General features: G+C 39.2%; 1 protein-coding gene across 1 annotated transcript in view; it reads right to left on the bottom strand.

Moving 5' to 3' along the window:
- Positions 1–13410, bottom strand: part of PIK3C2G (phosphatidylinositol-4-phosphate 3-kinase catalytic subunit type 2 gamma) — a gene marked incomplete at both ends in the record, with an annotated part of 303735 nt that overhangs the window by 266964 nt on the left and 23361 nt on the right. The window contains 3 exons of the mRNA XM_080913719.1: positions 757–820; positions 3207–3277; positions 10964–11066. Of these exons, the coding sequence (XP_080769845.1) occupies positions 757–820; positions 3207–3277; positions 10964–11066 (238 nt within the window). The remainder of the gene's footprint in view (positions 1–756; positions 821–3206; positions 3278–10963; positions 11067–13410) is intronic.

Raw genomic sequence — 13410 nt, forward strand, 5'->3', positions numbered from 1 at the left:
CCTCTCCTGCTGAGCCATCCTCTCCCCTCCTCCTCATTCTCTAGAACTGATCTCTCCATGCAGTCAGCTACAGCCAGGAAATCTGCTGTTATTTTAGACTTCCTGAGTCTTTCACCCAATCATGCAAATTTTACATTTCATCCCATCTCCAACCTGCAGTAGGATGGACTGGGCCCTCACTATCACCTTGAGTTAATGGGATGCCTCTGTAATCACCCAGCAGTCATTCCACTACTACGAACAATAGCCTCTGCCATCAGCAGATAAAAAGACATTAGTTAGTTATATAAGATCCAAAGGAGTCTACATAAGTCTTGCTGCCTGGAGCCTTAGATCTGATTGAAGTAGCATAAACTTTTATATCATTTCCAACACACCAGGCAGTTCCTCAGTTCACTGGTTTCTACTTTTCTTTACTTACTCTTTTCTCTACACCTTTCTTTAAGAGTTTCCCACCATTGACCAAGAAACACATACTCATATTGCAATGAACAATCAAAACAGGTGATGCTAATTGGTGAGTTATTTTGTCTTTAAGTGTGTGCGTGTTTTCTGTATGCACACAGCTTTTCCGTAGCATCTGCAGCATTTTATTGCTTATTTCCTTTGCCTTATTTATATTCTCATGGTAGGGTGGAAATGTGAACTCTGCTTTGTTCATCTCTATTTCTTAAGAAATTTGCAAAGTTTAAGAACAATAGGAGGTGGTTAATAAGCCCTCATTAAGTAGATGGCTAAAACTAACGAATCAAATACCTGGGTTTTCAACAGGTGTTCAATGTGGAGGTTGTATTTTTTCACTACTGTGGAGAGGCACTGTCTACAAAAATAAAAGCAAAACTTTGGTTAGATTTGTACTGAAAATTAATATTACATTTATTACAGACGTCTATCACAAGTTCGATTTTTTCCCATGATCCTCCATTAGGCAGAACATAAACAGATTACTTGATATGACTAAACATTTGTACCTTGAAATTGTTTTATTTGTCGACTTTTAGAACCCATACAGAGAATTCTTGCATCAACTCCCTACATCCTGTCACATTTGATCTCTTGTCCTTTAAGATATATTTAAACTGAGACTGTCATTCCCACAAAGTTCATAGATTATAACATACATATTGTGATTGTGTTAATTGACAAGTTGACAGAATAAAGAATCACTTTAGGGAAAAAAAAAAGGTTCCTGGGACCATCTTTAAGAGAGCTCTCTTGATTTGAGTTTAGGTGAGATAGAATCACCAACTGTGGGTGGGTCCCTTCTGCAGGAAGGGGGATCCTGAACTGTATAAAATACAGAGGGTGGGCTGAGCATTAATACATCTTTACCCTCCTCTACTCCTTCACTGTGCGTGCATTGTGACCAGCCACTCAACCTTCAGTGATTGTGACTTATTCATAGTGATGAACTGTAACCTTGAACTGTGGGCTGAAATAAACCCATTATTTCTGCAGTGTAGCAGCTGTCACCAAAAACATCTGGAAAGGTCTTGCCTTTCCCCAGTCTCTGGGAGTTGAAGAATAGTTACCAATTGACCAGTGTAATAGTATACCAATTGATCAATGTAATAGCCACTGCAAAAGAAACTTTTCCTCTCTTAAGTTGTGTGTCATGTATTTAATCACAGTAGCTAGAGAAATAGCTAATATAACCAGTTACACAATTGATCATGTACATATTATGAAGGCCCCTTGGAAGTCTAAAGAGCCAATGTTTGGACAGCTTCCAGATGGCTTCCTGAAAGTTAGTGTGCCTCAGAGAGTTGGAGTCTCTGTATTTTTTCTTTTCTTTTTTCTTTTTTGAAACATCTCACCCATGACCACTGCAATGTCTTATAAATATCAACACAAACCCTCGAGTCTCAGAAACCATCATGAACCTCAGGGGATAGATATGAGGCTCAGTTTGGAGCTGGTTGACCACAAGCATAAGCCATCTTAGCATCTGAATCATAGTGGGGGAGCCTCTGATGGTTTCTGAGTCATTAATATATTTTCCTTGTGGCACCATGTCCAGGTAGACCTTGTATTAAATGCTGCACTGAATATGAGGATACATAGAAGATGACAACTATAAAACTGAACTCCTGCTTGTTAGCAGGGCAAAATGTTCACATCTTTTAGGGCCACAGGAACTTCTTTGTTGATGTAAGACCAGAGGAGAAATAGATTGCTCTAAAAACCCAAATGCGATTCATAAGCAGGTAATGATAAATGTTAGCATTAAGAAATACTAAATATCCTGTCTTTAAAATCATTTGGCAGGTATTTATGATGGATGGGGCTGTCTTAGGCCACAGATCACTGCATTTTTCTTTCCCAACCTTATTTATGCTCCAGACTTATCTGTGTTTAGTTGGGATGTGTGTGGTTTGAGTAGAGATTGTTGGCAGCTTTGCTGCTTCGAGCGCATTCTAAAACATTATTGTGTTCATCTTCACATTTGCCCTGAAACCTCCTGAGTCAAATTTAATAATGAGTTACAGACAAAAACCCACATGGAAAACCCACTAACATATTTTCCAGTATCTTTCGTCTCATGTGCGATCCCATTATCGGTTTAGCTGTCACTTCTCACACCCCAGGTTCTTCCTGTTTTTTTTTTTTTTTTTAAATCATAACAATTTAATTCTAGAAAAAAAAAAAAAAACAACTTATAGCTCGGATGCCTTCTGATGCATCTTCTACTGCTGTATCTGTTCTGAGCAACCTTGGCACACATTTAAGTGTGAGGATCGATTATGAGGTGCCCACTTCCTGTCACTGAGTTTCCCAATGTGAATACCCAGACTCCTCTGTTTATGACACATCAATTATATTAGGGCAGTCCAGAAGGAATTTTAAACAGGAGACAGGGACTTTCAAGGTGTGGAAATTGGGCTTTTACAAAGAGCTGAGTTACATGCACAGCCAGGTTCACAGAATGAATGAGAAAAGGAAACCCTTCGGAGTGTAATAATAGCCAGCCAGAGATACTTCAAAATGCAAGTCATGCTATTCTGCAAGGTGCTGGCAGCCCCTCAAGTACAGATGGGTGGCTATGAGGAATAGATAATTACTCACAGAGTTTGTCAAGGGGAGCTATGAAGCTGAAATGGCACCAGCAAAGGGACAGTATTCACAGTTAACTGAAAAGATATCGAGATCTGTCATTCGGGAATGCAGGGAGAAAAGTGTCTTGGGATGGAAACAGAACAGCTTACCTGGATATCTTCCAAATATGTGTAAATTCTAGAAGTTGGTTCAGATGAAACTGGCTGCGGTCATCTTCACTCTGCAGACAGCAGGATATATTAGTATCTACAGACTGAGCAGGGATGAGGGGCAGATAAAAACAGGCCTGGGACTTCCTGCTGTCATTGCTTTCAGCTCTTTCAATAACCTCAATTCATCATTTTCATACTTTGTCCTAAATAACTTCCCTCTACTTTCCTTAGCGCTGTGAGCCCTACTTCCAAGTCAAACAGAAAGCTGAGCCTCAGATGAGGAGAAACTCAGAGGATCCTGGGAAAACATCTGGCTATCTCCACGGTCAAACACAGTCACTCCTAAGGAGGAGGAAGGCAGGCTTTTGACACTAGTTTTCTTGCCTTCCTCTGCTCTTCCCTCCTCTCCCTCTCCTTCCCTTCCTACTTCTTCTTCTCAGACCTTATCTTCTTCTTTCTCGCTCTTCCTTTTTATTTTTGGTGTGCACGCCAAGTAATCCATGACAGCAGGGCACTTAACTTGCCAGATGATTGGTAGAAGACACCAAATATTCTTTCTCCTCCTTCTCTTTTTTCATTCTTTCTCTTTCTCTCTCTCTTTTCTTTCCAGCTTTACCATGTTCTGCTGAAGGGCAAGTAATAAGTTACAGCTGTTGGTAGCTATAGATTCTAGGAGTTAAGCTGCAACTTAGTTTTCTTCCAATCAACAAAAAGCATCTATATTAAAACATTAGTTTTATGGCCCTTAGACACAGGCTCATATGCATGTGCTCTCGTACACACACACACACACACACACACACACACACACACACACACACACCTTGATTTCGAGGTCTCTTCCCCAGTAAACATTCATGCAAAGTTTCTGCACAAATGCTCACACTGGCACATCCTTCATCCGAATGGCATTGACCATGAGGACAGCACATTTCACTACTAGAACCGGTTTCTTACAGCCCGGGTAACCTGTGCTCATGCACCCTACTTTTAAAACCGCCCATGCTCCTGATGGAAAAAAAAAAATTATCAGAAGGAAGTCCTAGGTATGTCAACAGTGAATTGATTTTATGTCCTCTGCTTTGGTGAGCAGGCTAAAGGACATGAGGCGACGTGGAGAGAGTAAGGTCGGTGTTCTACAGCGATAGTCTGAGAGAAACTGAACGTGTTAGAGATGGGGTTGGCATCAGTCACCCAAGTGCTGCTGCCATTTTCCTCCTTGAAACAGAGAAAGCTAAAGTTTATATTAAATTTGATAAAACATGAGAAATTACAATGTGCTGAGAGAGAGGAGGGGGGATGGAGGGAGGGAGGGAGCAAGGGGGGAGGGAGTCAGTCGAATGTGTCACCCTCGTGTAGTCAACTGATGCCATTACAATGAAGGGTAAGCCACTCTAAGCTCCTTTGCACAGGTTTTTGCAAGAATATTTACTGGAAAAGAGGCAGAAAAATTTAGGGTGTGTGAGTGTGTGTGTGTGTCTGTGTGTGTGTGCACATGTGTATAATATGACAAACGTTTTAAGACATATTAAAAAACTAATGTGATTAAGGCAGTGTAACATGTAGAACTTCAGTGTAAACAGGAATAAAGCAAACATGTAAATAACTTTTACTTACTGGAGAACAAAGTCTAAAATATAGCCATTTTCACAACTCCATATTAAACACTAAGATTTACTGTAAAAAAAAAATGCTTTATTTGTCTCCAGATATATTTTTAGGAAGGAGGAAACTGCTCTTTTTTTCTAATGTCATTTACCAGTAATGCTTATCTCAAATGTTTAATTATTTTACATGTATGAATGGTTGCATGCTTATAGGCAGGTGTATCATATATGTGCAGTGGCTGCTACTTGTAGAGTGTGCAGGATCCTATGGAGCCGGAATTGGGGGAGATTGTGAGTTGGAGTTGCTATGTGGTTGCTGGGAACTGAACTGGAGTTCTCTGGAAGAGCAATCAGTGCTCCTAAGCACTGAGCCATGTCTCTGGCCTCCAGAGTTACTTTTTAAAACATCTAGAAGAGAGAGAGGAAACCTTAAGTTGCCATGAAATTCACTGCACACGTCACAATGTAGTTTAATTTAGTTTCTCTAAAGCTGACATAGTATTAAGGAAAACTAATTTTTTCTCATGTAAAATCTATTACTGAACCAGTTCTGGTAGTTCAGGCCCATGATATTAGAATTTAAGATAATGAGGCAGGAGGATTGTGAGTTGGAAGTCAGCCTGAACTCCATAGTAAGGTTTGTGTCTTGAAAAAAACTGGATTACTGTACTTGTTCTGTGAATAGCCTGTGCCCTCGAAGGAAATCTTGTTTCTATGATTAGCTTATACAATTTTGACAGCACTTATGATCCCATTTGAAAGAAATTTAAAGAGAATTGAAATATTAAAAGAGAAGTATTCAGATATTTACATCGTATCTCATTGAGGTGGGAGCATTAAAATTTTTGAAATCCAAGTTGATTTCTAGAGATCATTAGGTTACTTTCTAAACAACAGCAGCATTGGAGATAATTTGAGCTTCATGAAGCACAGAGGTAATTTCTGAAAGGCCACAAGTACAATGAATTTAATCAGATGATCATAATGACTATATTTCTGGGGGAATGCAGAAAGCTAACTCAATTTACGGTCTTCCCAGAAGGATGATAGACTGCGCATAAATGTTTACAATTGAAATTCTGGAAATCAAAGAGGACTTGTTATTACTTTAAAAGAATTAAGAAAAAAACATACTGTTTGTGAAGACTATGAAAATGAAGGCTAGTTATTTTAAAGTATAACAATTTCAATAACAAGGAAGTACAACCTGACAGGCTGTGTCAGTTGTATCAAATTCTTCAGTATTCCATGTGTGTCCAAGAAAGAAAACTGCAAAACTCATGTCAAAGTGGAAACAGCCATCCTAATTTGCTTTCTGTTAATGTGACAAAGTATCATGACCAAAGGCAGCTTGGGGAGGAAAAGGTGTATTTGGCTTACATCACTAAGGGAGGGAAAACAAGGCAGGAACAAAAAATCCAAAAGGCAGGAATCAAGGCCAACCCCACAGAGGAAGGCTGTTTAGTGGCTTGCTACTCTCCTTGCACAGCCTGGGCTCACTTTTCCATAGATGCTTCTTCCCATAATCGACTGTAGTCTTCCACATAAACTAAGAGTCGAGAAAATTCCTCCCACACATAGCTACAAGCCAGTCTGATGAAGTACTTGTCACCCTCTTCCTAGCTGAATCTCTATTATGTCAAGTTGAGAGCTGAGGCTGACTATGACAGTAACTGTGTTGGTTTAAATAAAAATAGTCCCCATAGGTACAAATATTTGCATGCATGGTCTCCAGTTGGTGGAACTGTTTGGGAAGGATGAGGAGGTGTGGTCTTATTGAAGGAGTTGTCATTGAGGGGGTAAAACATCCAAAACTCCACACTGTTCCAGCACCCTCTCTGCCTTCTATTCATGGATCATGTGTAAGCTTCTACTACACAAGCACCATGCCTGTCTGACTCACCACTGCCGTGTTCTCTCTCATGCTGGTCACAGACTAACCATCAGGCACTGAGATTCCTCAGTTAAATGCTTTCCTCTATAAGCCTTGGTCAGGGTGTTTTATCAGGGGAATAGAAAAGCAACAAATACAGTAACTATTATTTTATTTCATTGATCATTTATAGGATTGGCCACAGAAAATGTAATTTATGGGCACTGAAACTTTACAACTAAAATTGTGACATAAAAAATTGTTGATATTATGATCAACAACATGGTTTTACATCCTGAGTGTTTCTCAAAGGCCCATATGCTGAATCTTGATCCCCACGTTGGGGTTTTTTTATAAGATGTAGGAGGCAGTTGGAGTCATTAGATCACTGGAGTCATGGTCTTGAAGGGATTGCCAGACCACCGGCTTGCTCACACCGTAGCATTGTGGTCTTAACAATTCAGACCTTGAGTATTTCTTGTCTGTTTACTCTTAATTATTTATAAAAGGTCATGTCTTCTTCTTTGAAAAGTAATACTAGGTGTGTCCTAAAGGACCAGGTTTAGAGGAAGAGGGACACCGAACACTTTTCTCTTACTGTGTGTGAAGGTTATCATGGTTCTCTACTGGGAGTCAGGGTGGTGGACTCCCCTTATGCCATCCTTGGAGAAATGGGCACCTTGTCAACTTTGTTCACGGTTTTACTCATGAGCATGGGGACTTCTTAAAAGAAGTGACACAGAATACTCATCGGCAGAATGAAGGATACACTAGTAGCTTTGCCATTAAGCATGCTGCTGTATTTATGTTTTTAGCCTTTATTATTATTATTATTATTATTATTATTAGTAGTAGTAGTAGTAGTAGTAGTAGTAGTAGTAGTAGTAGTAAGACAGGGTCTCACTGTATATCTTGGGAGAATTAGAACTCAATATTTAGAGCAGGCTGAACTCTAACTCACAGAGGTCCATCTGTCTATTTATTTATTTATTTATTTATTTATTTATTTATTTATTCATTCATTTTTATTTATTTATTTATTTATTTATTTATTTATTTATTTATATAAAAAAAAAAAACAGCATCACTTCCAGAAACTGAAATGTCACTTCTCCTCCTGTGTTGCCTGTGACATGGACTACTCGCTGCTTGACACTACCCGCCCTTGGGGGTTGGAGGTGTGGCGGTTCAGAGTCAATGACACAGCAGACTCTGGGAGCAGGTAAGAGAGAAAACTCTGAACACTGCTACAAGCTTCTTTAATACCCTCTGCCTGCCGGCGCTCCATTGGTCCCAGGAAAGCATCGTTTAGAAACAGCCATTCCTGATTGGCTGGCATCGTCTGCACCAGCAATTGTTGGTCTTTCAGACAGTTCTCAATTAGGTTCTCCTGCAGGAGATGCTTTTGCGGCCCCCAGTTTACATAGAGGCAGCTGCCATTCCTGCTACACTCTTGGTCCATGTTTATGGGATGATATAGAAATTTGTGGCATTTGCTACAGGAAGGAACGCTTCAAGAGCAAAGCTACTGTGGAGCATTTGAAAGAGTCACGAATGCAATGATTCCAGTCTCAGACTGAAAGGGAGAACTTACAGTTACAGCTGCACTCTGTGCCCCTCAACTCCGCTATGTGCTTCTGCTCCCACAGAATGACAACTGCACCAGGTCCATTAATTATGGGGTGAGTTCAATAACTCGCCTGCTTTTGTTTCCGTTTAACCATTGGTGAGACTGCGAACCACTTTATTGATCTCTTCACTGTTTGGCACTTTCAGTTACAGATGAAAGAGAGATAACAGCATGTATCACCTGTTTCTTTTCCACTTTATCTATTTAATAGTTTAAAGAATTTTAGTCTATACTAGCAATGTAATGTGTGTGGAATGTGGTTCCTCATTAAAAATCTATGGCGCTGTAGGCTTTGTACAGGGTAGCTATAGCTGCAGAAAACAAAATAAGGTGAATAAAAATGCACATTGTCCTACTAAGATTCTCTGCCATTTTGATGAATGTCTGTCCAAAAGCAGGAATTAGGATAAGGCTGTGGAAGGATGCTGATAATTGGCTTTGTCTCCTTATCATGCTTTCTTATGTAACTCCAGATGATCTGCTTAGGGGTGACACCGCCCTCAGTGGGCTGGGACCTCAATTATCAGTTGTTGTTCAAAGAAACGAGCCTCAGATAATACTCCGTTTGAGGTCCCCTCTTCCCAAGTGACTCTAGTCTGATAAGCACAGACAGAGAATGAAAAGGTTGACCAGTTATTCTTTTATCTTAAATCCAAACTGAGGTGGTGTATAAATCAAAGCCTACGTAAATTGCTGGCACCATGTAAAGGCTGTGAAGTTGCATGGCTTGGATTAAATGTAAGCTCACCAGTTCCTCATCTGAAACCTGAGGGAGTTACAGTGAAATGCTGTTTCTGTTAGCATTTGATTATCGGCATTCTGAATATTAACTGTTTTAGATAAAGTGTCTCAGATAATAAAACACATGTTTTGTGCATATATGCCAGTGTATTATATTTGTTTGGATTTAAGATAGACCTTAGATCAAATGTTTTTAGCTCTTAACTAAGTGTGTGTGTGTGTGTGTGTGTGTGTGTGTGTGTGTGTGTGTGTGTGTTACAGGGTGTGCATGTGGGTGTTAGCACTTGTGGAGACCAGAAGAGGGCACTGGATCCTCTGGAGCTGGAGTTATGGGTAGTTGTCAACAGCTGTATATGGGGTCTAAAGATTGAACTTGGGTCCTCTGGAAGAGCAAGAGAACTTCTTACCCACTGAGCCATCTCTCCAGGTTCTGAGGACATTAACCCATATGAACCACGGCACTAGTGATTTGGGAACTATACCAGTCAAAAAATTGTCCTATCAACATGCAAATTAGAATCACATTTCTTCTTCCTTCTCTGTGTCCCTGTGTGGTACTAAAATACTACAATTTTAGCTTTATCTGCAACATGGAGGGAAATTGGAAGAAACATAAGCTCATTAGTGTTGAGGTATCAGTTGGACTTTGTGATATTACTCTGCCTAGATTTTAGGTAAACAGCCAGCCCCAGAACAACTGTCAACAATGCCTGAGCCAGAAGCAGAACTGGGAGAACTTTCTAAACAGCTCTCTTTTGGCCTCATTATGTTATATTCCACACTGATATATTACAAACTGATGTGCCACCTAACATTTTTTATGATGAAACACCTCATGATATATATATATATATATACATATATATATATATATATATATATATATATAAAATCACACACAAGAAATCTGTTATCTGACAAAAATGACAGAGCATTGGGAGTTTTGCTTAAAACAGGTAATTGGAAGATTCTGTGGATAAAACCCAACAAACTACAAAAGTTCATGCAAACTGTACAATTTGGGTTGGGAGTATTTCAAGACATCATGCAGGGAATAAAATTCACAACTAACAGCATGAAATTGTATCATTAAGGCACACTCAACCCTTTCTCTGCAGATTAGTATATGCAGTTATGAATATTAATCTAGCCAGATATAAGCTACTTTGACAGGGACATAAATAGTCTTCTAACAGGGCAAGAATGGTGCTATTTTTCTGCCATCAGCATTAGCAGTTCTCATCTACATATGTTTCTTTTGGTTTCTGGATTTGTGTGCATTTGGTGACCTCAATAGGTCACCCACAAACTATTTTCTTGTGAAACCAACTGGCTTGTTGTGCTGGGGGAATTAGTCCTCCTCGGGTGCTATAGCAGGTAATACCACAAGCACCATATACTGAGTGTGTTAAAACCATAGTGACCAAGAAGTTTAAGTTCAAGGGGAGCCTAAAATGTAGTCAGTTGTCTTTAGGTTATATTCCAGCAGAGACAAGGGAAAGAAAAAGAGAGAGGGGAAATCTAACCTCTTCTTAGATGGGTATTGATTTCGTAAGAACCCTGCTCTCTGATTTCTTCTATATGTAGGTGTGCACCATTTGACTTTATCTATTTATCCTATCTTTTGAAGGTCAAGACTTTAACTTTTGACATTTGGGTATATAAGACAAATAAACATCCAGCCCATCACCCTGAGGTGGCCGTTACATGTTCCTGTTATTTCAGTCTGGATTATTAAGGAGTTTTATGAAAATATTTTACCTTGTCTTGATAACTATACTGAAACAAACACCTGCTCATTAAGCTAAGAAATTCCAATTTGGCAGCACATCATCAAGACAGAACTGTGGTCCTTAAAGGTGTCAATGTGCCAAATAGAAACCCTGCATTCAGAAAGTCTTACCTTCCGGGATAATTTTCCTGGAGTGTCTCTATTTCTCTGAAGGTGAAGTTGAATGGCAGATTTATTCTTCTGAAATATTTTGTGGTTCCCCAGACAGTGATCCCTGGAGAGGAAGAAGAAGAAGCACAATTATATTTTCCCCAAATATCACACACTGTGACTTCATTGCCTTGTTTGCTTAAAACTTGATCCAATACAGTCTGATAACAGTGAGCTGTGAGTGTGTGCGTGTGCACATGTTTATCCATCCATAGGTGTAGATGTATGTTTTTATACATTGTAAATACATTCATGTAATGTGTAGAAATGAACACTGACAGAGAATACACATCTCTAGCAATATACCGTGACATAGTGCAAATGTTAATGCATTAAGGTAGAAAATTATTAAGCGGGTATATTGAATTAAAGGATACTCTATACATGGTCGGAGTTGGTTTCAGCCAGCCATCTCAGCGTGCTGCAGCGTGGGCTGATGGACGCCATTGTGTCTGTGGGGACCATTTTATCCATTAAGCAGAGTGATATGGAAACAGCATGAGTTTTGTAGATATCTTCACCAGCTCTATTGCACTGGGTATGGCAATTATACCTGAGCACCTTGAGTTAAATACCACATTCCCTAGAACTGATACATTAATGTCTAGATGAAAAGATTAACAAGAAATGTTTGCTTGATTGATTTTATTACTAACACAGTTTTAAGGGTTTGTTTGCATCCTAATGAAATGGAGACAAAGTGTGGGTTTGGGTGGGTGGAGAATTGAAAAGGATCTTTGAGGAGCTGAGAGGGGGGAAACCATAATCAGAATATACTGTACTAAATATCTCTTTTCAATAAAAATGAAAAGAAAATTAAATATAAGCCTTCATTTTGTATTTTAGTTTTGTGGGTCTGCATTGTTTCTGCTTCTCCACATTTTTCCCTGTAATTTTTTCCCCCAAATTCAAATGAAGGGAATGAATGCTGCTCATGTATTCAGTTCAAAGGATCCTGACTAAATTAAAAAAAAAAATCCATGATGATGGGCAAAATTAATTTCCAGTTTAAAATGTGCTGCATTAAATAAAAATGGACCCTTTTGTGAAATGAAGGATTGTTGCTGTCTCTCAAAATCAATTTTAACAACATGTCGAAATAATACCCCATGCATATTAAATATACTAAATGCAACACTAAACTGTCTTTCGATTTGTTATTATGATTTGGAAAACACGTTTCAAACCGTGTGACCTTTTATTAGCTCCTGCTTTTCTAGAGGAAACAAAGGAAAAAATGAAGAAGGCATTGAGGAGGAGAAGAAGAGGTGATGGGCTGAGAGAGAGCAGAGAGGAATCTTCTGAGGACAGGACCATCCTCTTACCAACGCTGATGGGACAGTAAAGGGACAGATGCTGCCATCTCAATTACATGGAAACACAGATGACATTTTCAAAGGGTGTTACTATAGGATTTCTATTAAATGTATTTTTTAATTTCTTTGGGTCCAACATTTTTTATTGTGGTTGTAAATTCTAGTATATCTGGCTGTTGATTATTAAAAGGGATGAATGCTGCTCATGTATTCAGTTCAAAGGATCCTGGCTAAATTAAAAAAAAATCTATGACAGATTACCAAAAAAAAATTTCACATAGTCATCTGGGGCCTTTATACTGATAACTTACTAAATACCTGGAAAAATCTGTTTCTAACCATGTAGACAAGAACAGTAGTCTGCTGACATGCTCTGAACTATTTACAACTTTAAAAATTATTCTTTATTTTAATCTTTGTGCATGGGTATTTTATCTGTATGTATATCTATGCACCATGTGAATGCCCGGTGCCCATGGAATTGAGAAGAGAGCATTAGATCCCCTAGAACTGGAGTCACAGATGGCTGTGGGTCACCATGTGCTTATTGGGAATTGAACTTGGGACCTATGGAAGAGTAGCCTGTGCACTTTTCTACTGAGCCCTCTCTCCATCCCCTTCTTATTACTTTCTTATTGAGAATTTATGATTTTAATTCTTATATTTAACTGCTATATTACATTAGATTCAGTTTAGTATGTGTGCGTGTTTTTTTCTTTCTTTCTTTTTTTACAACCTAGTGTTGAGCTCTTTGATACAGTGGCCATTGAATGCCCACTGCCATTTATGTACTTAGGTTGGCTAAATTATACCTCACACGCTGCTGCGAAGGTTTGTCATAAGATGCAGTAAGAAACCACTCAGTAACAACTGTCTGAGCGTTGATATAATATGTCCGCCTATTTGCTTTAAAAACCAGAAGCGCTAGAAATGTGGCACTGCAGTTAAAAGCTCTTATTCCAAGGACCCGAGTTTGGTTCTTAGCACTCACATCAGGCTGCTCACAGCAGCCTCTGACTACGGCCCCAGGGATTTGGCCCCTTGCTCTAACCTCCACCATCACCAGCGTACGGGAGGGCGAACATGCCTGCA

This window comes from Micromys minutus (assembly GCF_963924665.1).
Source record: "Micromys minutus genome assembly, chromosome: 3".
Taxonomy (NCBI): Eukaryota; Metazoa; Chordata; class Mammalia; order Rodentia; family Muridae; genus Micromys; species Micromys minutus.